At 44.8% G+C, this 24,236-nt stretch overlaps 1 protein-coding gene across 1 annotated transcript in view; it reads right to left on the bottom strand.

Moving 5' to 3' along the window:
• The window catches only part of LOC135538578 (NACHT, LRR and PYD domains-containing protein 3-like), a 93,382-nt gene extending 73,983 nt beyond the window's left edge, over positions 1–19,399 (bottom strand). The window contains exons 1-3 of the mRNA XM_064964466.1: positions 19,189–19,399; positions 17,402–17,689; positions 11,342–11,444 (exon numbers count right to left, since the gene is read on the bottom strand). Coding sequence (XP_064820538.1) covers positions 11,342–11,444; positions 17,402–17,689; positions 19,189–19,399 — 602 coding nt within the window. The remainder of the gene's footprint in view (positions 1–11,341; positions 11,445–17,401; positions 17,690–19,188) is intronic.
• Between the last annotated feature and the right edge of the window lie 4,837 nt (positions 19,400–24,236).

The raw sequence follows: 24,236 nt of genomic DNA, 5'->3' as shown, positions 1-24,236 counted from the left end.
GGAGTATTGTAGAGGACCTTGGAGAGCTGCTACTACTACTACTACTGCTTACACAGCTAGAATAATTATTAGGATAGAAAATAAGAACCTGAAAACCACAAAAAAGACAACCTGAGTAGAATTTCTTGAAATTAGTTATAAAATGCTTTGGATGTATGTATGGATGTGAGTACTCAGACCCCCGAGCCACTGTGGCCCCTCATGATGAGTTCATTTTTTTTGTGTCCCCCACTCCCATGATAGTTGCCCATCGCTGAAGTAAACCAGACCCAGCTGCTATCGCATTGGTATCTATGGGAGAGCCACCTGAAAAGCCTAAATGGAATCCTTGGGACATCTCATCTCTGATGTCACCCCATTGATGTTGACATTTTAAACGGTTAAGGTTAGGCTTAGGTAAATCAAATCAAATGTATTTGTCACATACACATGGTTAGCAGATATTAATGCGAGTGTAGCGAAATGCTTGTGCTTCTAGTTCCGACAGTGCAGTAATAACCAACGAGTAATCTCACCTAACAATTCCAAAACTACTGCCTTATACACACAAGTGTAAAGGGATAAAGAATATGTACATAAAGATATATGAACGAGTGATGGTACAGAACGGCATAGGCAAGATGCAGTAGATGGTATCGATTACAGTATATACATATGAGATGAGTAATGTAGGGCATGTAAACAAAGTGGCATAGTTTAAAGTGGCTAGTGATACAGTGCCTTGCGAAAGTATTCGGCCCCCTTGAACTTTGCGACCTTTTGCCACATTTCAGGCTTCAAACATAAAGATATAAAACTGTATTTTTTTGTGAAGAATCAACAACAAGTGGGACACAATCATGAAGTGGAACGACATTTATTGGATATTTCAAACAAATCAAAAACTGAAAAATTGGGCATGCAAAATTATTCAGCCCCCTTAAGTTAATACTTTGTAGCGCCACCTTTTGCTGCGATTACAGCTGTAACTCGCTTGGGGTATGTCTCTATCAGTTTTGCACATCGAGAGACTGAAATATTTAACGTAGGGACATCACAATGATCCCAGATAGCACTAACGGAGAGCCACCCCTTAACGTGTTCAAGCTACACGTTCCCCAAGGGCACCCCCCCACCCCCTCAACTCAAAAAGTGGCGCACAGAATGCAAAAATATTCTTAGAAATATTTAACCTCCACACATTAACAAGTCCAATAGCTCTAATGAAAGATAAACACCTTGTTCATCTACCCAGCGAGTCAGATTTCTAAAATGTTTTACGGCGAAAACATAGCACACATGTATGTCAAACCACCACAAAGACACAGACGATATGTAGCCATTTTGTCGGACAAAAGATGCAATCACAAACGCAGGATTAAAAGAAAAATAATTCACTAACCTTCATCAGATGACAGTAATAGGACATGTTACACAGTACATTTATGTTTTTTCAATAATATTCAATTTATATCCATAAATCTCCGTTTACATTGACGCAATGTTCAGAAAATGCTAAAAAATGTCTGGAGAAATTATAGATAACTCCGCCAGATAACGCCAGATTACAGCAATACACATCATAAACTTTGACTAAATATACATGTTCTACATATAGTTAGAAAGATACACTGCTTCTTAATGCAGTCGCTTTGTCACATTTCTTTTTAACGTTACAGAAATCGTACACGCAATTCATCCAAAGGGGGCAGTATTGTCCCGAGCCTTAACAGGTTTTAAAGTGTCAATCAGCATTATGAGTTGAATTAGGGATGAGCCCCACCCCTAATTCAGTAAACAGTTGAGGGATGAGCCCCAGCCCTAACTCAGTAGACAGCTAAGGGATGAGCCCCAGCCCTAACTCAGTAGACAGCTGAGGGATGAGCCCCACCCTAACTCAGTAAACAGCTAAGGGATGAGCCCCAGCCCTAACTCAGTAAACAGCTAAGGGATGAGCCCCAGCCCTAACTCAGTAGACAGCTGAGGGATGAGCCCCACCCTAACTCAGTAAACAGCTAAGGGATGAGCCCCACCCTAACTCAGTAGACAGCTAAGGGATGAGCCCCAGCCCTAACTCAGTAGACAGCTGAGGGATGAGCCCCACCCTAACTCAGTAAACAGCTGAGGGATGAGCCCCACCCTAACTCAGTAGACAGCTGAGGGATGAGCCCCACCCTAACTCAGTAAACAGCTAAGGGATGAGCCCCACCCTAACTCAGTAAACAGCTGAGGGATGAGCCCCACCCTAACTCAGTAGACAGCTGAGGGATGAGCCCCACCCTAACTCAGTAAACAGCTAAGGGATGAGCCCCACCCGAACTCAGTAAACAGCTGAGGGATGAGCCCCACCCTAACTCAGTAGACAGCTGAGGGATGAGCCCCACCCTAAATCAGTAAACAGCTAAGGGATGAGCCCCACCCTAACTCAGTAAACAGCTGAGGGATGAGCCCCACCCCTAACTAAGTAGACAGCTGAGGGATGAGCCCCACCCTAACTCAGTAAACAGCTAAGGGATGAGCCCCACCCGAACTCAGTAAACAGCGGAGGGATGAGCCCCAGCCCTAACTCAGTAGACAGCTGAGGGATGAGCCCCACCCTAACTCAGTAAACAGCTGAGGGATGAGCCCCACGCTAACTCAGTAAACAGCTGAGGGATGAGCCCCACCCTAACTCAGTAGACAGCTAAGGGATGAGCCCCACCCTAACTCAGTAAACAGCTAAGGGATGAGCCCCAGCCCTAACTCAGTAAACAGCTAAGGGATGAGCCCCAGCCCTAACTCAGTAGACAGCTGAGGGATGAGCCCCACCCTAACTCAGTAAACAGCTAAGGGATGAGCCCCACCCTAACTCAGTAAACAGCTGAGGGATGAGCCCCACGCTAACTCAGTAGACAGCTGAGGGATGAGCCCCACCCTAACTCAGTAAACAGCTGAGGGATGAGCCCCACCCCTAATTCAGTAAACAGCTGAGGGATGAGCCCCACGCTAACTCAGTAGACAGCTGAGGGATGAGCCCCACCCTAACTCAGTAAACAGCTAAGGGATGAGCCCCAGCCCTAACTCAGTAAACAGCTAAGGGATGAGCCCCAGCCCTAACTCAGTAGACAGCTGAGGGATGAGCCCCACCCTAACTCAGTAAACAGCTAAGGGATGAGCCCCACCCTAACTCAGTAAACAGCTGAGGGATGAGCCCCACGCTAACTCAGTAGACAGCTGAGGGATGAGCCCCACCCTAACTCAGTAAACAGCTGAGGGATGAGCCCCACCCTAACTCAGTAAACAGCTGAGGGATGAGCCCCAGCCCTAACTCAGTAGACAGCTGAGGGATGAGCCCCACCCTAACTCAGTAGACAGCTGAGGGATGAGCCCCACCCGAACTCAGTAAACAGCTGAGGGATGAGCCCCAGCCCTAACTCAGTAAACAGCTGAGGGATGAGCCCCACCCTAACTCAGTAAACAGCTGAGGGATGAGCCCCACCCTAACTCAGTAAACAGCTGAGGGATGAGCCCCACCCTAACTCAGTAAACAGCTGAGGGATGAGCCCCACCCTAACTCAGTAAACAGCTGAGGGATGAGCCCCGGCCCTAACTCAGTAGACAGCTGAGGGATGAGCCCCACCCTAACTCAGTAGACAGCTGAGGGATGAGCCCCACGCCAACTGAGTAGACAGCTGAGGGATGAGCCCCACGCCAACTGAGTAGACAGCTGAGGGATGAGCCCCACGCCAACTGAGTAGACAGCTGAGGGATGAGCCCCGGCCCTAACTCAGTAGACACAGAACTATGGATGCAAGGATTGACCATCCATGAATCAAAACTGATTTTAACCATGTTTTGAGGCTATATAGTGATTGTTTAAATGTACTTTGTAAAACAAGCTTATATTTTGGGTTCTGAGACGGTATGACAGTTTAACTAATTACCAGTAGGAGAGCCGTTCCAGTGGATTGATAGATGAGTGTCCCCACTAGTAATTACCAGTAGGAGGGGTGTTCCAGTGGATTGATAGATGAGTTCCCCCACTAGTAATTCCCAGTAGGAGGGGCGTTCCAGAGGATTGATAGATGAGTGTCCCCACTAGTAATTACCAGTAGGAGGGGAGTAACAGTCTATTGATAGATGAGTGTCCCCACTAGTAATTACCAGTAGGAGGGGTGTTCCAGTGGATTGATAGATGAGTTTCCCCACTAGTAATTCCCAGTAGGAGGGCCGTTCCAGTGGATTGATAGATGAGTGTCCCCACTAGTAATTACCAGTAGGAAGGGAGTAACAGTGGATTGATAGATGAGTGTCCTCACTAGTAATTACCAGTAAGAGGGGCGTTCCAGAGGATTGATAGATGAGTGTCCCCACTAGTAACTACCAGTAGGAGGGGCGTTCCAGTGGATTGATAGATGAGTTTCCCCACTAGTAATTCCCAGTAGGAGGGCCGTTCCAGTGGATTGATAGATGAGTGTCCCCACTAGTAATTACCAGTAGGAGGGGAGTAACAGTGGATTGATAGATGAGTGTCCTCACTAGTAATTACCAGTAAGAGGGGCGTTCCAGAGGATTGATAGATGAGTGTCCCCACTAGTAACTACCAGTAGGAGGGGCGTTCCAGTGGATTGATAGATGAGTTTCCCCACTAGTAATTACCAGTAGGAGGGGCGTTCCAGTGGATTGATAGATGAGTTTCCCCACTAGTAATTCCCAGTAGGAGGGGAGTAACAGTGGATTGATAGATGAGTGTCCTCACTAGTAATTACCATTAAGAGGGGCGTTCCAGAGGATTGATAGATGAGTGTCCCCACTAGTAACTACCAGTAGGAGGGGCGTTCCAGTGGATTGATAGATGAGTTTCCCCACTAGTAATTCCCAGTAGGAGGGCCGTTCCAGTGGATTGATAGATGAGTGTCCCCACTAGTAATTACCAGTAAGAGGGGCGTTCCAGAGGATTGATAGATGAGTGTCCCCACTAGTAACTACCAGTAGGAGGGGCGTTCCAGTGGATTGATAGATGAGTTTCCCCACTAGTAATTACCAGTAGGAGGGGAGTAACAGTGGATTGATAGATGAGTGTCCCCACTAGTAATTACCAGTAGGAGGGGCGTTCCAGTGGATTGATAGATGAGTGTCCCCACTATTAATTACCAGTAGGAAGGGAGTAACAGTGGATTGATAGATGAGTGTCCCCACTAGTAATTACCAGTAGGAGGGGAGTAACAGTGGATTGATAGATGAGTGTCCCCACTAGTAATTACCAGTAGGAGGGTGTAACAGTGGATTGATAGATGAGTGTCCCCACTAGTAATTACCAGTAGGAGGGGAGTAACAGTGGATTGATAGATGAGTGTCCCCACTAGTAATTACCAGTAGGAGGGGAGTAACAGTGGATTGATAGATGAGTGTCCCCACTAGTAATTACCAGTAGGAGGGTGTAACAGTGGATTGATAGATGAGTGTCCCCACTAGTAATTACCAGTAGGAGGGGAGTAACAGTGGATTGATAGATGAGTGTCCCCACTAGTAATTACCAGTAGGAGGGGAGTAACAGTGGATTGATAGAAGAGTGTCCCCACTAGTAATTACCAGTAAGAGGGGAGTAACAGTGGATTGATAGATGAGTGTCCCTACTAGTAATTACCAGTAGGAGGGGCATTCCAGTGGATTGATAGATGAGTGTCCCCACTAGTAATTACCAGTAGGAGGGGAGTAACAGTGGATTGATAGATGAGTGTCCCCACTAGTAATTACCAGTAGGAGGGTGTAACAGTGGATTGATAGATGAGTGTCCCCACTAGTAATTACCAGTAGGAGGGGAGTAACAGTGGATTGATAGATGAGTGTCCCCACTAGTAATTACCAGTAGGAGGGGAGTAACAGTGGATTGATAGAAGAGTGTCCCCACTAGTAATTACCAGTAAGAGGGGAGTAACAGTGGATTGATAGATGAGTGTCCCCACTAGTAATTACCAGTAGGAGGGGCGTTCCAGTGCATTGATAGATGAGTTTCCCCACTAGTAATTACCAGTAGGAGGGGAGTAACAGTGGATTGATAGATGAGTGTCCCCACTAGTAATTACCAGTAGGAGGGGAGTAACAGTGGATTGATAGATGAGTGTCCCCACTAGTTTACTTTGACGCCATGTTCAGAAAATGCTAAAAAATGTCTGGAGAAATTATAGATAACTCCGCCAGATAACGCCAGATTACAGCAATACACATCATAAACTTTGACTAAATATACATGTTCTACATATAGTTAGAAAGATACACTGCATCTTAATGCATTCGCTTTGTCACATTTCTTTTTAACGTTACAGAAATCGTACACGCAATTCATCCAAAGGGGGCAGTATTGTCCTGAGCATTAACAGGTTTTAAAGTGTCAATCAGCATTATGAGTTGAATTAGGGATGAGCCCCACCCCTAACTCAGTAAACAGCTAAGGGATGAGCCCCAGCCCTATCTCAGTAGACAGCTGAGGGATGAGCCCCACCCCTAACTCAGTAGACAGCTGAGGGATGAGCCCCACCCCTAACTCAGTAAACATCTAAGGGATGAGCCCCAGCCCTAACTCAGTAGACAGCTGAGGGATGAGCCCCACCCTAACTCAGTAGACAGCTGAGGGATGAGCCCCACCCTAACTCAGTAAACAGCTGAGGGATGAGCCCCACCCTAACTCAGTAGACAGCTGAGGGATGAGCCCCAGCCCTAACTCAGTAGACAGCTGAGGGATGAGCCCCACCCTAACTCAGTAGACAGCTGAGGGATGAGCCCCACCCCTAACTCAGTAGACAGCTGAGGGATGAGCCCCACCCTAACTCAGTAGACAGCTGAGGGATGAGCCCCACCCTAACTCAGTAGACAGCTGAGGGATGAGCCCCACCCCTAACTCAGTAAACAGCTGAGGGATGAGCCCCACCCCAACTCAGTAAACAGCTGAGGGATGAGCCCCACCCTAACTCAGTAGACAGCTGAGGGATGAGCCCCACCCTAACTCAGTAGACAGCTGAGGGATGAGCCCCACCCTAACTCAGTAAACAGCTGAGGGATGAGCCCCACCCTAACTCAGTAAACAGCTGAGGGATGAGCCCCACCCTAACTCAGTAGAAAGCTGAGGGATGAGCCCCACCCTAACTCAGTAGACAGCTGAGGGATGAGCCCCACCCTAACTCAGTAAACAGCTGAGGGATGAGCCCCACCCTAACTCAGTAGACAGCTGAGGGATGAGCCCCACCCTAACTCAGTAAACAGCTGAGGGATGAGCCCCACCCTAACTCAGTAAACAGCTGAGGGATGAGCCCCAGCCCTAACTCAGTAAACAGCTAAGGGATGAGCCCCAGCCCTAACTCAGTAGACAGCTGAGGGATGAGCCCCGGCCCTAACTCAGTAGACAGCTGAGGGATGAGCCCCACCCTAACTCAGTAAACAGCTGAGGGATGAGCCCCACGCCAACTGAGTAGACAGCTGAGGGATGAGCCCCGGCCCTAACTCAGTAGACAGCTGAGGGATGAGCCCCACCCTAACTCAGTAGACAGCTGAGGGATGAGCCCCACCCTAACTCAGTAGACAGCTGAGGGATGAGCCCCGGCCCTAACTCAGTAGACAGCTGAGGGATGAGCCCCACGCCAACTGAGTAGACAGCTGAGGGATGAGCCCCACGCCAACTGAGTAGACAGCTGAGGGATGAGCCCCGGCCCTAACTCAGTAGACACAGAACTATGGATGCAAGGATTGACCATCCATGATTCAAAACTGATTTTAACCATGTTTTGAGGCTATATAGTGTTTGTTTAAATGTACTTTGTAAAACAAGGTTATATTTTGGGTTCTGAGACGGTATGACAGTTTAACTAATTACCAGTAGGAGAGCCGTTCCAGTGGATTGATAGATGAGTGTCCCCACTTGTAATTACCAGTAGGAGGGGTGTTCCAGTGCATTGATAGATGAGTTTCCCCACTAGTAATTCCCAGTAGGAGGGGAGTAACAGTCTATTGATAGATGAGTGTCCCCACTAGTAATTACCAGTAGGAGGGCCGTTCCAGTGGATTGATAGATGAGTGTCCCCACTAGTAATTACCAGTAGGAGGGGCGTTCCAGTGCATTGATAGATGAGTTTCCCCACCAGTAATTCCCAGTAGGAGGGGAGTAACAGTGGATTGATAGATGAGTGTCCCCACTAGTAATTACCAGTAGGAGGGGAGTAACAGTGGATTGATAGATGAGTGTCCCCACTAGTAATTACCAGTAGGAGGGCCGTTCCAGTGGATTGATAGATGAGTGTCCCCACTAGTAATTACCAGTAGGAGGGGCGTTCCAGTGCATTGATAGATGAGTTTCCCCACCAGTAATTCCCAGTAGGAGGGGAGTAACAGTGGATTGATAGATGAGTGTCCCCACTAGTAATTACCAGTAGGAGGGGAGTAACAGTGGATTGATAGATGAGTGTCCCCACTAGTAATTACCAGTAGGAGGGGAGTAACAGTGGATTGATAGATGAGTGTCCCCACTAGTAATTACCAGTAGGAGGGGAGTAACAGTGGATTGATAGATGAGTGTCCCCACTAGTAATTACCAGTAAGAGGGGAGTAACAGTGGATTGATAGATGAGTGTCCCCACTAGTTTACTTTGACGCCATGTTCAGAAAATGCTAAAAAATGTCTGGAGAAATTATAGATAACTCCGCCAAATAACGCCAGATTACAGCAATACACATCATAAACTTTGACTAAATATACATGTTCTACATATAGTTAGAAAGATACACTGCATCTTAATGCATTCGCTTTGTCACATTTCTTTTTAACGTTACAGAAATCGTACACGCAATTCATCCAAAGGGGGCAGTATTGTCCTGAGCCTTAACAGGTTTTAAAGTGTCAATCAGCATTATGAGTTGAATTAGGGATGAGCCCCACCCCTAATTCAGTAAACAGCTAAGGGATGAGCCCCAGCCCTAACTCAGTAGACAGCTGAGGGATGAGCCCCACCCTAACTCAGTAAACAGCTAAGGGATGAGCCCCACCCCTAACTCAGTAAACAGCTGAGGGATGAGCCCCACCCTAACTCAGTAGACAGCTGAGGGATGAGCCCCACCCCTAACTCAGTAAACAGCTGAGGGATGAGCCCCACCCCTAACTCAGTAAACAGCTGAGGGATGAGCCCCACCCTAACTTAGTAGACAGCTGAGGGATGAGCCCCACGCTAACTGAGTAGACAGCTGAGGGATGAGCCCCACCCTAACTCAGTAGACAGCTGAGGGATGAGCCCCACCCTAACTCAGTAGACAGCTGAGGGATGAGCCCCACCCCTAACTCAGTAAACAGCTGAGGGATGAGCCCCACCCCTAACTCAGTAAACAGCTGAGGGATGAGCCCCACCCTAACTTAGTAGACAGCTGAGGGATGAGCCCCACGCTAACTGAGTAGACAGCTGAGGGATGAGCCCCACCCTAACTCAGTAGACAGCTGAGGGATGAGCCCCACGCTAACTGAGTAGACAGCTGAGGGATGAGCCCCACGCTAACTGAGTAGACAGCTGAGGGATGAGCCCCAGCCCTAACTCAGTAAACAGCTGAGGGATGAGCCCCACCCTAACTCAGTAAACAGCTGAGGGATGAGCCCCACCCCTAACTCAGTAAACAGCTGAGGGATGAGCCCCACCCTAACTCAGTAAACAGCTGAGGGATGAGCCCCAGCCCTAACTCAGTAAACAGCTGAGGGATGAGCCCCACCCTAACTCAGTAGACAGCTGAGGGATGAGCCCCAGCCCTAACTCAGTAAACAGCTGAGGGATGAGCCCCAGCCCTAACTCAGTAGACAGCTGAGGGATGAGCCCCACCCCTAACTCAGTAGACAGCTGAGGGATGAGCCCCACCCTAACTCAGTAAACAGCTGTGGGATGAGCCCCACCCTAACTCAGTAAACAGCTGAGGGATGAGCCCCACCCTAACTCAGTAAACAGCTGAGGGATGAGCCCCAGCCCTAACTCAGTAAACAGCTGAGGGATGAGCCCCACCCTAACTCAGTAAACAGCTGAGGGATGAGCCCCACCCTAACTCAGTAGACAGCTGAGGGATGAGCCCCACCCTAACTCAGTAAACAGCTGAGGGATGAGCCCCACCCTAACTCAGTAGACAGCTGAGGGATGAGCCCCACCCTAACTCAGTAAACAGCTGAGGGATGAGCCCCACCCTAACTCAGTAGACAGCTGAGGGATGAGCCCCACCCTAACTCAGTAGACAGCTGAGGGATGAGCCCCGGCCCTAACTCAGTAGACAGCTGAGGGATGAGCCCCACGCCAACTGAGTAGACAGCTGAGGGATGAGCCCCACGCCAACTGAGTAGACAGCTGAGGGATGAGCCCCGGCCTAACTCAGTAGACACAGAACTATGGATGCAAGGATTGACCATCCATGATTCAAAACTGATTTTAACCATGTTTTGAGGCTATATAGTGTTTGTTTAAATGTACTTTGTAAAACAAGCTTATATTTTGGGTTCTGAGACGGTATGACAGTTTAACTAATTACCAGTAGGAGAGCCGTTCCAGTGGATTGATAGATGAGTGTCCCCACTAGTAATTACCAGTAGGAGGGGTGTTCCAGTGGATTGATAGATGAGTTTCCCCACTAGTAATTCCCAGTAGGAGGGGCGTTCCAGTGGATTGATAGATGAGTGTCCCCACTAGTAATTACCAGTAGGAGGGGAGTAACAGTCTATTGATAGATGAGTGTCCCCACTAGTAAATACCAGTAGGAGGGCCGTTCCAGTGGATTGATAGATAAGTGTCCCCACTAGTAATTACCAGTAGGAGGGCCGTTCCAGTGGATTGATAGATGAGTGTCCCCACTAGTAATTACCAGTAGGAGGGGCGTTCCAGTGGATTGATAGATGAGTGTCCCCACTTGTAATTACCAGTAGGAGGGGCGTTCCAGTGGATTGATAGATGAGTGTCCCCACTAGTAATTACCAGTAGGAGGGGCGTTCCAGTGGATTGATAGATGAGTGTCCCCATAGTAATTACCAGTAGGAGGGGAGTAACAGTGGATTGATAGATGAGTGTCCCCACTACCAATTACCAATTACTTCCGGCGCCGACAGAGATGGCCGCCTCGCTTCGCGTTCCTAGGAAACTATGCAGTTTTTTTTTTTTTTTTTACGTGTTATTTCTTACATTAGTACCCCAGGTCATCTTAGGTTTCATTACATACAGTCGAGAAGAACTACTGAATATAAGATCAGCGTCAACTCACCATCAGTACGACCAAGAATATGTTTTTCGCGACTCGGATCCTGTGTTCTGCCTTACAAACAGGACAACGGAATGGATCGCATGCAGCGTTCCAAAAAAACGACTCCGAAAAAGAGGGAAACGAGCCGGTCTTCTGGGCAGACTCCGGAGACGGGCACACCGTGCACCACTCCCTAGCATTCTTCTTGCCAATGTCCAGTCTCTTGACAGCAAGGTTGATGAAATCTGTGCAAGTGTAGCATTCCAGAGGGACATCAGAGACTGTAACGTTCTGTGCTTCACGGAAACATGGCTCACTGGAGAGACGCTATCTGAAGCGGTGCAGCCAACGGGTTTCACCACGCATCGCGCCTACAGAAACAAACACCTTTCTGGTAAGAAGAGGGGTGGGGGCGTATGCCTTATGGCTAACGAGACATGGTGCGATGAAAGAAACATACAGGAACTCAAATCCTTCTGTTCACCTGATTTAGAATTCTTCACAATGAAATGTAGACCGCATTATCCACCAAGAGAATTCTCTTCGATTATAATCACAGCCGTATATATCCCCCCCCCCCAAGCAGACACATCGATGGCTCTGAACAAACTTTATTTAACTCTTTGCAAACTGGAAACCATTTATCCGGAGGCTGCATTCATTGTAGCTGGGGATTTTAACAAGGCTAATCTGAAAACAAGACTCCCTAAATTTTATCAGCATATCGATTGAGCGAACCAGGGGTGGAAAAAACTTGGATCACTGTTACTCTAACTTCCATGACGCATATAAGGCCCTGCCCCGCACCCCTTTCGGAAAAGCTGACCACGACTCCATTTTGCTGATCCCTGCCTACAGACAAAAACTGAAACAAGAAGCTCCCACGCTGAGGTCTGTCCAACGCTGGTCCGACCAAGCTGACTCCACACTCCAAGACTGCTTCCATCACGTGGACTGGGACATGTTTCGTATTGCGTCAGATAACAACATTGACGAATACGCTGATTCGGTGTGCGAGTTCATTAGAACGTGCGTTGAAGATGTCGTTCCCATAGCAACGATTAAAACATTCCCTAACCAGAAACCGTGGATTGATGGCAGCATTCACGTGAAACTGAAAGCGCGAACCACTGCTTTTAATCAGGGCAAGGTGTCTGGTAACATGACCGAATACAAACAGTGCAGCTATTCCCTCCGCAAGGCTATCAAACAAGCTATGCGTCAGTACAGAGACAAAGTAGAATCTCAATTCAACGGCTCAGACACAAGAGGCATGTGGCAGGGTCTACAGTCAATCACCGACTACAGGAAGAAATCCAGCCCAGTCACGGACCAGGATGTCTTGCTCCCAGGCAGACTAAATAACTTTTTTGCCCGCTTTGAGGACAATACAGTGCCACTGACACGGCCTGCAACGGAAACATGCGGTCTCTCCTTCACTGCAGCCGAGGTGAGTAAAACATTTAAACGTGTTAACCCTCGCAAGGCTGCAGGCCCAGACGGCATCCCCAGCCGCGCCCTCAGAGCATGCGCAGACCAGCTGGCTGGTGTGTTTACGGACATATTCAATCAATCCCTATACCAGTCTGCTGTTCCCACATGCTTCAAGAGGGCCACCATTGTTCCTGTTCCCAAGAAAGCTAAGGTAACTGAGCTAAACTACTACCGTCCCGTAGCACTCACTTCCGTCATCATGAGGTGCTTTGAGAGACTAGTCAAGGACCATAATCACCTCCACCCTACCTGACACACTAGACTCACTCCAATTTGCTTACCGCCCAAATAGGTCCACAGACGATGCAATCTCAACCACACTGCACACTGCCCTAACCCATCTGGACAAGAGGAATACCTATGTGAGAATGCTGTTCATCGACTACAGCTCGGCATTCAACACCATAGTACCCTCCAAGCTCGTCATCAAGCTCAAGACCCTGAGTCTCGACCCCGCCCTGTGCAACTGGGTACTGGACTTCCTGACGGGCCGCCCCCAGGTGGTGAGGGTAGGCAACAACATCTCCTCCCCGCTGATCCTCAACACTGGGGCCCCACAAGGGTGCGTTCTGAGCCCTCTCCTGTACTCCCTGTTCACCCACGACTGCGTGGCCACGCACGCCTCCAACTCAATCATCAAGTTTGCGGACGACACAACAGTGGTAGGCTTGATTACCAACAACGACGAGACGGCCTACAGGGAGGAGGTGAGGGCCCTCGGAGTGTGTTGTCAGGAAAATAATCTCACACTCAACGTCAACAAAACTAAGGAGATGATTGTGGACTTCAGGAAACAGCAGAGGGAACACCCCCCTATCCACATCGATGGAACAGTAGTGGAGAGGGTAGCAAGTTTTAAGTTCCTCGGCATACACATCACAGACAAACTGAATTGGTCCACTCACACAGACAGCATCGTGAAAAAGGCGCAGCAGCGCCTCTTCAACCTCAGGAGGCTGAAGAAATTCGGCTTGTCACCAAAAGCACTCACAAACTTCTACAGATGCACAATCGAGAGCATCCTGGCGGGCTGTATCACCGCCTGGTACGGCAACTGCTCCGCCCTCAACCGTAAGGCTCTCCAGAGGGTAGTGAGGTCTGCACATCACCGGGGTCAAACTACCTGCCCTCCAGGACACCTACACCACCCGATGTTACAGGAAGGCCATAAAGATCATCAAGGACATCAACCACCCGAGCCACTGCCTGTTCACCCCGCTATCATCCAGAAGGCGAGGTCAGTACAGGTGCATCAAAGCTGGGAACGAGAGACTGAAAAACAGCTTCTATCTCAAGGCCATCAGACTGTTAAACAGCCACCACTAACATTGAGTGGCTGCTGCCAACACACTGACACTGACTCAACTCCAGCCACTTTAATAATGGCAATTGATGGAAAATGATGTAAATATATCACTAGCCACTTTAAACAATGCTACCTTATATAATGTTACTTACCCTACATTATTCATCTCATATGCATACGTATATACTGTACTCTATATCATCGACTGCATCCTTATGTAGTACATGTATCACTAGTCACTTTAACTATGCCACTTTGTTTACATACTCATCTCGTATGTATATACTGTACTCAATACCATCTACTGTATCTTGCCTATGCTGCTCTGTACCATCACTCATTCATATATCCTTTTGTACATATTCTTTATCCCCTTACACTGTGTATAAGACTGTAGTTTAGGAATTGTTAGTTAGATTACTTGTTGGTTATTACTGCATTGTCGGAACTAGAAGCACAAGCATTTCGCTACACTCGCATTAACATCTGCTAACCATGTGTATGTGACAAATAAAATTTGATTTGATTTGAGTGTCCCCACTAGTAATTACCAGTAGGAGGGGCGTTCTAGTGGATTGATAGATGAGTGTCCCCACTAGTAATTACCAGTAGGAGGGGAGTAACAGTGGATTGATAGATGAGTGTCCCCACTAGTAATTACCAGTAGGAGGGGAATAACAGTGGATTGATAGATGAGTGTCCCCACTAGTAATTACCAGTTGGAGGGGAGTAACAGTGGATTGATAGATGAGTGTCCCCACTAGTAATTACCAGTAGGAGGGGAATAACAGTGGATTGATAGATGAGTGTCCCCACTAGTAATTACCAGTTGGAGGGGAGTAACAGTGGATTGATAGATGAGTGTCCCCACTAGTAATTACCAGGAGGGGCGTGCCATTGGATTGATAGATGAGTGTCCCCACTAGTAATTACCAGTAGGAGGGGCATTCCAGTGGATTGATAGATGAGTGTCCCCACTAGTAATTACCAGTAGGAGGGGAGTAGCAGTGGATTGATAGATGAGTTTCCCCAATAGTAATTTCCAGTAGGAGGGGAGTAACAGTGGATTGATAGATGAGTGTCCCCACTAGTAATTACCAAGAGGGGCGTTCCAGTGGATTGATAGATGAGTGTCCCCACTAGTAATTACAGGTAGGAGGGGCGTAACAGTGGATTGATAGATGAGTGTCCCCACTAGTAATTACCAGTAGGAGGGGAGTAACAGTGGATTGATAGATGAGTGTCCCCACTAGTAATTATCAGTAGGAGGGGAGTAACAGTGGATTGATAGATGAGTGTCCCCACTAGTAATTACCAGTAGGAGGGGAATATCAGTGGATTGATAGATGAGTGTCCCCACTAGTAATTACCAGTAGGAGGGGAGTAACAGTGGATTGATAGATGAGTGTCCTCACTAGTAATTACCAGTAGGAGGGGAGTAACAGTGGATTGATAGATGAGTGTCCCCACTAGTAATTACCAGGAGGGGCGTTCCAGTGGATTGATAGATGAGTGTCCCCACTAGTAATTACAGGTAGGAGGGGCGTAACAGTGGATTGATAGATGAGTGTCCCCACTAGTAATTACCAGGAGGGGCGTTCCAGTGGATTGATAGATGAGTGTCCCCACTAGTAATTACCAGTAGGAGGGGAGTAACAGTGGATTGATAGATGAGTGTCCCCACTAGTAATTATCAGTAGGAGGGGAGTAACAGTGGATTGATAGATGAGTGTCCCCACTAGTAATTACCAGTAGGAGGGGAGTAACAGTGGATTGATAGATGAGTGTCCCCACTAGTAATTACCAGTAGGAGAGGAGTAACAGTGGATTGATAGATGAGTGTCCCCACTAGTAATTACCAATAGGAGGGGAGTAAGAGTGGATTGATGGATGAGTGTCCCCACTAGTAATTACCAGTAGGGGCGTTCAGTGGATTGATAGATGTGTCCCCACTAGTAATTACCAATAGGAGGGGAGTAACAGTGGATTGATAGATGAGTGTCCCCACTAGTAATTACCAGTAGGAGGGGAATAACAGTGGATTGATAGATGAGTGTCCCCACTAGTAATTACCAGTTGGAGGGGAGTAACAGTGGATTGATAGATGAGTGTCCCCACTAGTAATTACCAGGAGGGGCGTAACAGTGGATTGATAGATGAGTGTCCCCACTAGTAATTACCAGTAGGAGGGGAGTAACAGTGGATTGATAGATGAGTGTCCCCACTAGTAATTACCAGTAGGAGGGGAGTAACAGTGGATTGATAGATGAGTGTCCCCACCAGTAATTATCAGTAGGAGGGGAGTAACAGTGGATTGATAGATGAGTGCCTCCACTAGTAATTACCAGTAGGAGAGGAGTAACAGTGGATTGATAGATGAGTGTCCCCACTAGTAATTACCAGGAGGGGCGTTCCAGTGGATTGATAGATGAGTGTCCCCACTAGTAATTACAGGTAGGAGGGGCGTAACAGTGGATTGATAGATGAGTGTCCCCACTAGTAATTACCAGGAGGGGCGTTCCAGTGGATTGATAGATGAGTGTCCCCACTAGTAATTACCAGTAGGAGGGGAGTAACAGTGGATTGATAGATGAGTGTCCCCACTAGTAATTATCAGTAGGAGGGGAGTAACAGTGGATTGATAGATGAGTGTCCCCACTAGTAATTACCAGTAGGAGGGGAGTAACAGTGGATTGATAGATGAGTGTCCCCACTAGTAATTACCAGTAGGAGAGGAGTAACAGTGGATTGATAGATGAGTGTCCCCACTAGTAATTACCAATAGGAGGGGAGTAAGAGTGGATTGATGGATGAGTGTCCCCACTAGTAATTACCAGTAGGGGCGTTCCAGTGGATTGATAGATGTGTCCCCACTAGTAATTACCAGTAGGAGGGGAGTAACAGTGGATTGATAGATGAGTGTCCCCACTAGTAATTACCAGTAGGAGGGGAATAACAGTGGATTGATAGATGAGTGTCCCCACTAGTAATTACCAGTTGGAGGGGAGTAACAGTGGATTGATAGATGAGTGTCCCCACTAGTAATTACCAGGAGGGGCGTAACAGTGGATTGATAGATGAGTGTCCCCACTAGTAATTACCAGTAGGAGGGGAGTAACAGTGGATTGATAGATGAGTGTCCCCACTAGTAATTACCAGTAGGAGGGGAGTAACAGTGGATTGATAGATGAGTGTCCCCACCAGTAATTATCAGTAGGAGGGGAGTAACAGTGGATTGATAGATGAGTGCCTCCACTAGTAATTACCAGTAGGAGGGGAGTAACAGTGGATTGATAGATGAGTGTCCCCACTCGTAATTACCAGTAGGAGGAGAGTAAGAGTGGATTGATGGATGAGTGTCCCCACTAGTAATTAGGAAAAGGTCCAGGTTTCCCGTCTCACTTTGTAAGGCTTCGTCCACAGCACTCTTGTAGAAAACAACTTCAAGCTGGTCTCTGAATAGCGAAGAAAAGTTACTACTCGTTGAATGCAGTTTGCCCATTAGATTCTCATTATTGTTGATGAATGAGAGGAGCTCATATACAGCAGCCAGAAACTCCTGAATGCTCAGATGCACGAAGCAGTACACCTTGTCCTGGTACAGCCCACATTCCACTTTAAAGAGCTGTGTGCACAATCCTGAGTACACTGAGGCTTCATTGATATCGATGCCAGACTCTTTCAGGTCTTCTTCATAGAAAATCAGATTGCCATTCACAAGCTGTTGAAAAGCCAGTTTTCCCAGTGACAGAATGCTCTCTTTATTCAAATCTGGACCTGTCTCTTCTTTCCCAAGATACTTTTCATTCTTCTGTCTGGTATAAAACACCACAAGGTGTGTGTACATCTCAGTCAGAGTCTTGGGCATCTCTTCTCTCTTATGTTTCAGCATGTATCTTCAAGGACTATTGCAGAAATCCAACAGAAGACTGGAATGTGGCACATGATGTGGAGGCTCCTTGATGTCTTTATGTGTGAGATGATTCTGCTGGCCAGGTCCTCATCACTGAATCTCTTCCTGAAGTACTCCTCCTTCTGTGGGTCATTGAACCCTCGTACCTCTGTCACCTGGTCACCACACCCTGAAGGGATCTTATTGGCTGCTGCAGGTCGGGAGGTTATCCAGAGGAGAGCAGAGGGAAGCAGATTTCCCTTGATGAGATTTGTCAGCAGAACATCCACTGAGGTTGACATTGTGATGTCGCAACATATTTTGTTCTTCTTGAAGTCTAGGGGCAGTCGGCACTCATCCAGACCATCAAAGATGAACAGAACTTTGTACTTGTTATAGTTGGAGATTCTTGATTCTTTGGTTTCCATTGGGAAGTGATTGAGAAGTTCAATTAAAGTGTGGTTTTCCCCTTTCATTAAATTCAGCTCCCGAAAAGGGAATGAAAATACAAATTGGACATCCTGATTTGCTTTTCCTTCAGCCCAGTCCAGAATGAACTTCTGCACAGAGACTGTTTTTCCAATGCCAGCGACTCCCTTTGTCAGCACAGTTCTGATAAGTTTGTCTTGTCCAGTTAAGGGTTTGAAGATGTCGTTACATTTGATTGCAGTCTCTGGTCTTGCTTGTTTCCTGGTTGTTGTCTCAATCTGTCTCAGCTCATGTTCATTATTGACCTCTCCTGTTCCACCCTCTGTGATGTAGAGCTCTGTGTAGATCTTATTGAGAAGTGTTGGGTTTCCTTGTTTAGCGATCCCCTCAAATACACATTGAAACTTCTTTAGATGAGATTTGAGTTCACATTGGCAAATCATAGCAAGCTCATCTAAATGAAGAAAGAACACAGAGGATATTAATATTACGTCTGTTTTAATGCCTACAGTATTGTAGGAATGTGTTATAAAGTTGTACTTTATACTTGTACTTAATTTATTTTCTTAACTGCCTGTATAAATGTGTAAATGTTTTTTTATAATGAATTACACACTGGTGTGACTTATTATTATTATTATTGATGGTATCATTAATATGTTGTCTCTCTCTCTCCTCTCTGTCTCTCCTCTCTCTGTCTAAATACATCAACACAACACATTCCATTGCAACTTGATGAGGCCACTAGGTGTTGTGTTAAGGCTGCTACAATATCATTGAGTTACACAGCTACTTTAGCTGTGCTTTATCTACAGTTTTTATATGTTTGTTATAAAACAGCATTCAACATGAGGCAGACAGCTCTTACTTTTCTCCAGTGTGTCAGCAAGCTCCTTCTGGTTCATTTTCCTCAGCATGTGCAGTGTGATCTTCAGAGCCCCCTCTCTGGCACTGCTCTCCTGCTTCTCATCTTCAGCGTCCACCACTTCCGCATCCTGCTTCTGACTCTCAAATCCTTGTGAGAGTTCTGGATTAAGAATCCTCTTGAACATCTTCAGCTCATTCTTCACAAATGTCATAATATTCTCTTCAAGCAACTGAAATAAATTAAGCTAATAAGTTAAGCAAGAGAAGAAATGCTTTCTCATTAACACATTCATGAATGATTGACAGATCAACTTTACTTGATGTAAACAAAAGTACATGTACATAACAGGACCACATACACTGAATATGGAGGTCAGGTCTGTTTGATGACTTAGTGAAGACTGACCACTGAGAATCTCTGACTCTGATCTCTCCTGTTGGTGTCTGTGGACAAAACATGAGATTTTCCAGGGAGTGCACACACACACACAAACACACAAACACACACACACACCGAGGGAATGTTGTGTTTGATTAACATAGTTTTAGGACTAAGAAATGGAAAAAAGGATTAGCCTGAATGTTATGAAAACAACAAAAGTAATTGGAACATTTGAGAGGAGAAATGACGAGAGACAGTGTTGTTTAACTCACTGACCATGACCCAGGAGTTATTCTTACCTTTGTTCAGTAGAAAAGTCTCCCTGTCTAAAATATATAGGAGGTTCCATAGACCGGTCACTCTTCATAGACTCACAGCTGGGTACAGTGGAGGCTGGTCCCTCCTGCTTGATTGGGCTTCAACACAACAGAGACAAACATTAAAGAAATATGAGATCTGTATGTAAATATTTAAAATTTACATTTGAGTCATTTAGCAGAGTCATTAACCAGGGCCCAGTTTCGCAAAGATTCTCAAAGTTAATTCCCCAAACCATCAATATTAACGTTGCACTTGAACACGTTTATAATCTAATGCTTGCCTCAGATCTATCAGAACAGCTAAGTGAGTCGTTAGATACTTGTTTTGCCCTCCTGTGCCAATGTATACGCAGAAGATTTCTGCTAAACATAAAATCACATTGTTTATCTGTCTATCTGTGACCACCGATAACTTTAGAACAAAGTTGACTACAAATACAAAGTTGCCAATGTCTTTGCAATTGATATAAACAAGTGACGTAGAAAAATGTTATTCAAATTAAAACAGAGATGACTGCATTAATGTATTAAAATATAGACAGTAGGCTAGGCCTATTTCAATCATATTGAAATACATTTCATGTTTTATCAATTGAGTTCTATTTTGCTACTTGTTGACTGCGGTCTCTAATTTGTCTCAATATATTTCATGATGTGTAGCCTAACACGTGCACAATGACGTGCCAAATCCGTGATTTAATGCATTTTTATGAGGTCGCATTAGATAGAATAAGCCGCCTCAATGTTTGCAGCCGTAGGTGGTAATATCTCTCTAGGAGCTGATCCGTTGTCAGTTTTGTGAAATAATCATAATGTTATGGAAAGTTTGAGAATGTAGAAAGCTGAGAGCAGCGATCCCTTTCTTTCGATCCTATCAATATCGACACATACTCCAAGGGCATACATAGCGACCGTTCTCTCTGCGCGGTGCATGTGTACGTAGGAAAAGCATTTTACATATTACATTTAAATGATCAAAACAGCCATAGAAGGCATTATGGTTTTGCGCTTTGAACATAGGGTGTCAGATTATTGTTTTGTTGTGTTTTCATGCTTTTTACCACCTGAACAGTCCACATGGGGTAGAGATGCATCCCCCTTCTATAGTCATATAGTCTTCTATAGTCATATAGTCTTCTATAGTCATATAGTCTTCTATAGTCATATAGTCTTCTATAGTCATAGTCAAGTATACCTATATACAGAATCGGGTGCTATTTACATATGTGGGGATCTTAACAGTGGAATTGGGAGGTTAGATGACTATATAAATGATATTGATGATATTCCATCGCGTGTTGCTTTGGATGACTGTGTTAATCATCATGGGGAAACCCTGTTAGAATTCTTTCAGCGATTCTAAAATGTCTATTATTAATGGAAGGATATGCCCCTTAAGCGATAACTTTACATCCATATTTGGCAAAGGAAAAGCTGTATAGTTACCCTCCACGACTGTCTAGAAACTTTTTGGGAATGTAAGGTGTTACCCACTAACCAGATGGTTGAAGAATGCCGATGTTTTGACTTAATTGGAGAAAAAAGTAAACTTCCTGATCATTCTCTTTTATTTCTCAACCAGGTATTACTGTGCATCATTCAGGGCTAAAAATAAATACCACATATAGGCCTACATGTAAGAACATAAATATGCCAAATGACTTTCTATGTTCTGAAATGGCATGTAGAGCTCTGGTGGAACACATCGAAACTCTGCAAAGATACATTGGATTTTTTAAAACTTTTATTTACAGAGGCAAGTCAGATAAGAACTAATTCTTATTTACATTGACAGCCCACCTACAGGTCAGACATAGTAGTACGGCGTCTCTGGAGAAAATGATGGTTAAGTGCCTTGCTCAAGGACACCTCAACAGGTTTTTTCACATTGTTGTCTCGGGTATTCGAAAAAGCAACCTTTCGGTTACTGGCCCAACGCTCTAACAGTTAGGCTACCTGCCCACCTCTAAATGTATATGTGTGATATGAAACATTTTGTGATGTCATATATTCTGAAATGGGGAACAACGATGCGAATAAAGAATACACCCCGAAGTCCAGGAAAGTTTACAAGCCGAACACGCCTTACTGGAATGATGAGTTAGGGGTCTATGGTCAGTATTGCGCAGGGCTGAGTACTTATTACAGTGTAAAGATAAGAATATAAGATAACATTTTAGGAAGGAATTTAAGAAACAACAGCATATGTTTGATAAAAGACTGCGCCTATTCAAATGGAGATATCAGAGAGAACAGTTACTACACTTTAAGGAGATACAGACAAGAAATCCTCAACAGTTTTGAAGCCAAATAAACAAGTTAGGACCAAAACGACGTACGAAAATTCCAATGGAAGTCAGGGAAGAGCAGGGGGGCTGAACTCTGATATTACACAGGTTCTTAAGGAGTGGGAGAAGTGGTTTTCTAGTTTGTTCTCAGGTAACAAAAATGCGGCATATTTTGAAGAATAACCTTTATAAAGATATATGTTCCCTGAGAACTAAACTGGACAATACAGTGTTAGAACATTCTTATACAGTTGAAGTCGGAGGTTATCATACACCTTAGCCAAATACATTTAAACACTTTTTTTTCACAATTCCTGACATTTAATCCTCGTAAAAATTCCCTGTCTTAGGTCAGTTAGGATCACCACTTTATTTTAAGAATGTTAAATGTCAGAATAATAGTAGAGAGAATGATTTATTTCAGCTTTTATTTCCAATAGGTCAGAAGTTTCATACACTCAATTAGTATTTGGTAGCATTTCCTTTAAATTGTTTAAGGATATTTTAGTCTATAGTTTGTTAAATACAGGCGTTGATGGGAAATTGTTTTCACGCAATCCAGTCTCTTTACAAAGTACCAATTGCTTGTGTGGGTGTTAATGCATATTGTACAGATAGGTTTCCCACATCCTCGTGTGTAAAACAAGGAGAACAAGGAGACGCCTTATCACTGACTTTGTTTGCTATTTTTTATAAATTATTTGGCAAAAGAAGATTAACCCAAAGTTAAAACTTTTTGTTTGATTACGGGTGAATTTGTGTGTGAGAGAGACATTAAGTATAACCTACCTAAAAGCAGGAGATCTTTATGTGCACAGGTAACATCAGGGATATTGCCTCCATGTATTGAAACAGGTAGGTATTGTGGTGAAATTGGAATGAGGAAAGATTATGTAACTATTATGACCTCGAAGAAATAGAGAACGATACTCATTTCATCCTCTATTGCCCTTTCTACCACAATATATGTATACTCTTATTCCAGAAAGCACAGCAGATATACACTGGAAGTATGTGGCTGAGCCATGAGGAGAGGCTGAAAGGTTTTTCTCCCGTTGTGTATTCCCGTTTGCGGAATATTTAGATAAATCCTGGAATAAAAGAAAACGGATAGCTATAATTACATGATAAAGATATTTAGTTTCTATGTGGTAAAAGGTACGTGTGTATATAGATTGTGTTTAGACTTGTCTCCCATATGAATCTTCTCTTGTGCCAGACTGGGTTCAAATTCCTTCTGTTTCATTTTTCTGGATTTATTCATCTGTATATGTTATGTATGTATGTTTGTATGTGTATATACAGTGTATATATATTTATGTTTGTGTATATGTATGTATGTATGTATACTTTTTACAGCTCTAGCGATATAATTATTGTTTCGACAACCTTATTTATTATGTATTGATTTGTATGTGTAATGTTTTCCCTCTTTATGCTATGTGCAATGCAGAGAGCACTGGAAGTAGAATTATCACTGAATTACCATACTGAATTACTGTAATATTTGTTTATGTGTCAATTATTCCAATAAGGGATGGCTTGGCAACTGGCGATTTGACACGAAAAATTGCTTTCATTCATACAGTACAGTTGCCGTATCTTAGTTTGATAATCCACAAAATGTCCTACACAACAGGCAATGCAAACTTGTAGTGTTTCCCGAGGTTTAAAAAGGCTTCTAAAGTTTGTAATTTCCAATTTCAATTTCAGACTTGATTAAAAAAAGTGTATCAACCCCTGTCCATTCATTATAAAACCCATAATAATTTACATTTCCTGATGCTGTAGGATTGTTTTCCTGCTGTGAGAAAATGGGTCAAATGTTTCGATTTGTGCATTAATTTTAAGATTGCTAAGTGAGACAACCACATATCACAGTCAAATATACAGAATATAAACATTCAATTACAGCTAAACAATGGATATATAGCAATTTACAAAAAAAACAAGCATTTTCATACACATCAAAAAATGTAAGGTAACAAAAAGCAATAATTTATGATTACCTTTTTTTGTGGAAATAACGTTTTGGTAATAAACTGTTCATAAATTATTT

Source organism: Oncorhynchus masou, unplaced genomic scaffold, assembly GCF_036934945.1.
Source record: "Oncorhynchus masou masou isolate Uvic2021 unplaced genomic scaffold, UVic_Omas_1.1 unplaced_scaffold_986, whole genome shotgun sequence".
NCBI classification, from domain to species: Eukaryota; Metazoa; Chordata; class Actinopteri; order Salmoniformes; family Salmonidae; genus Oncorhynchus; species Oncorhynchus masou.
Note: the sequence above shows the minus strand (reverse complement) of the source record. Positions and strands in the feature narration are given on the sequence as shown.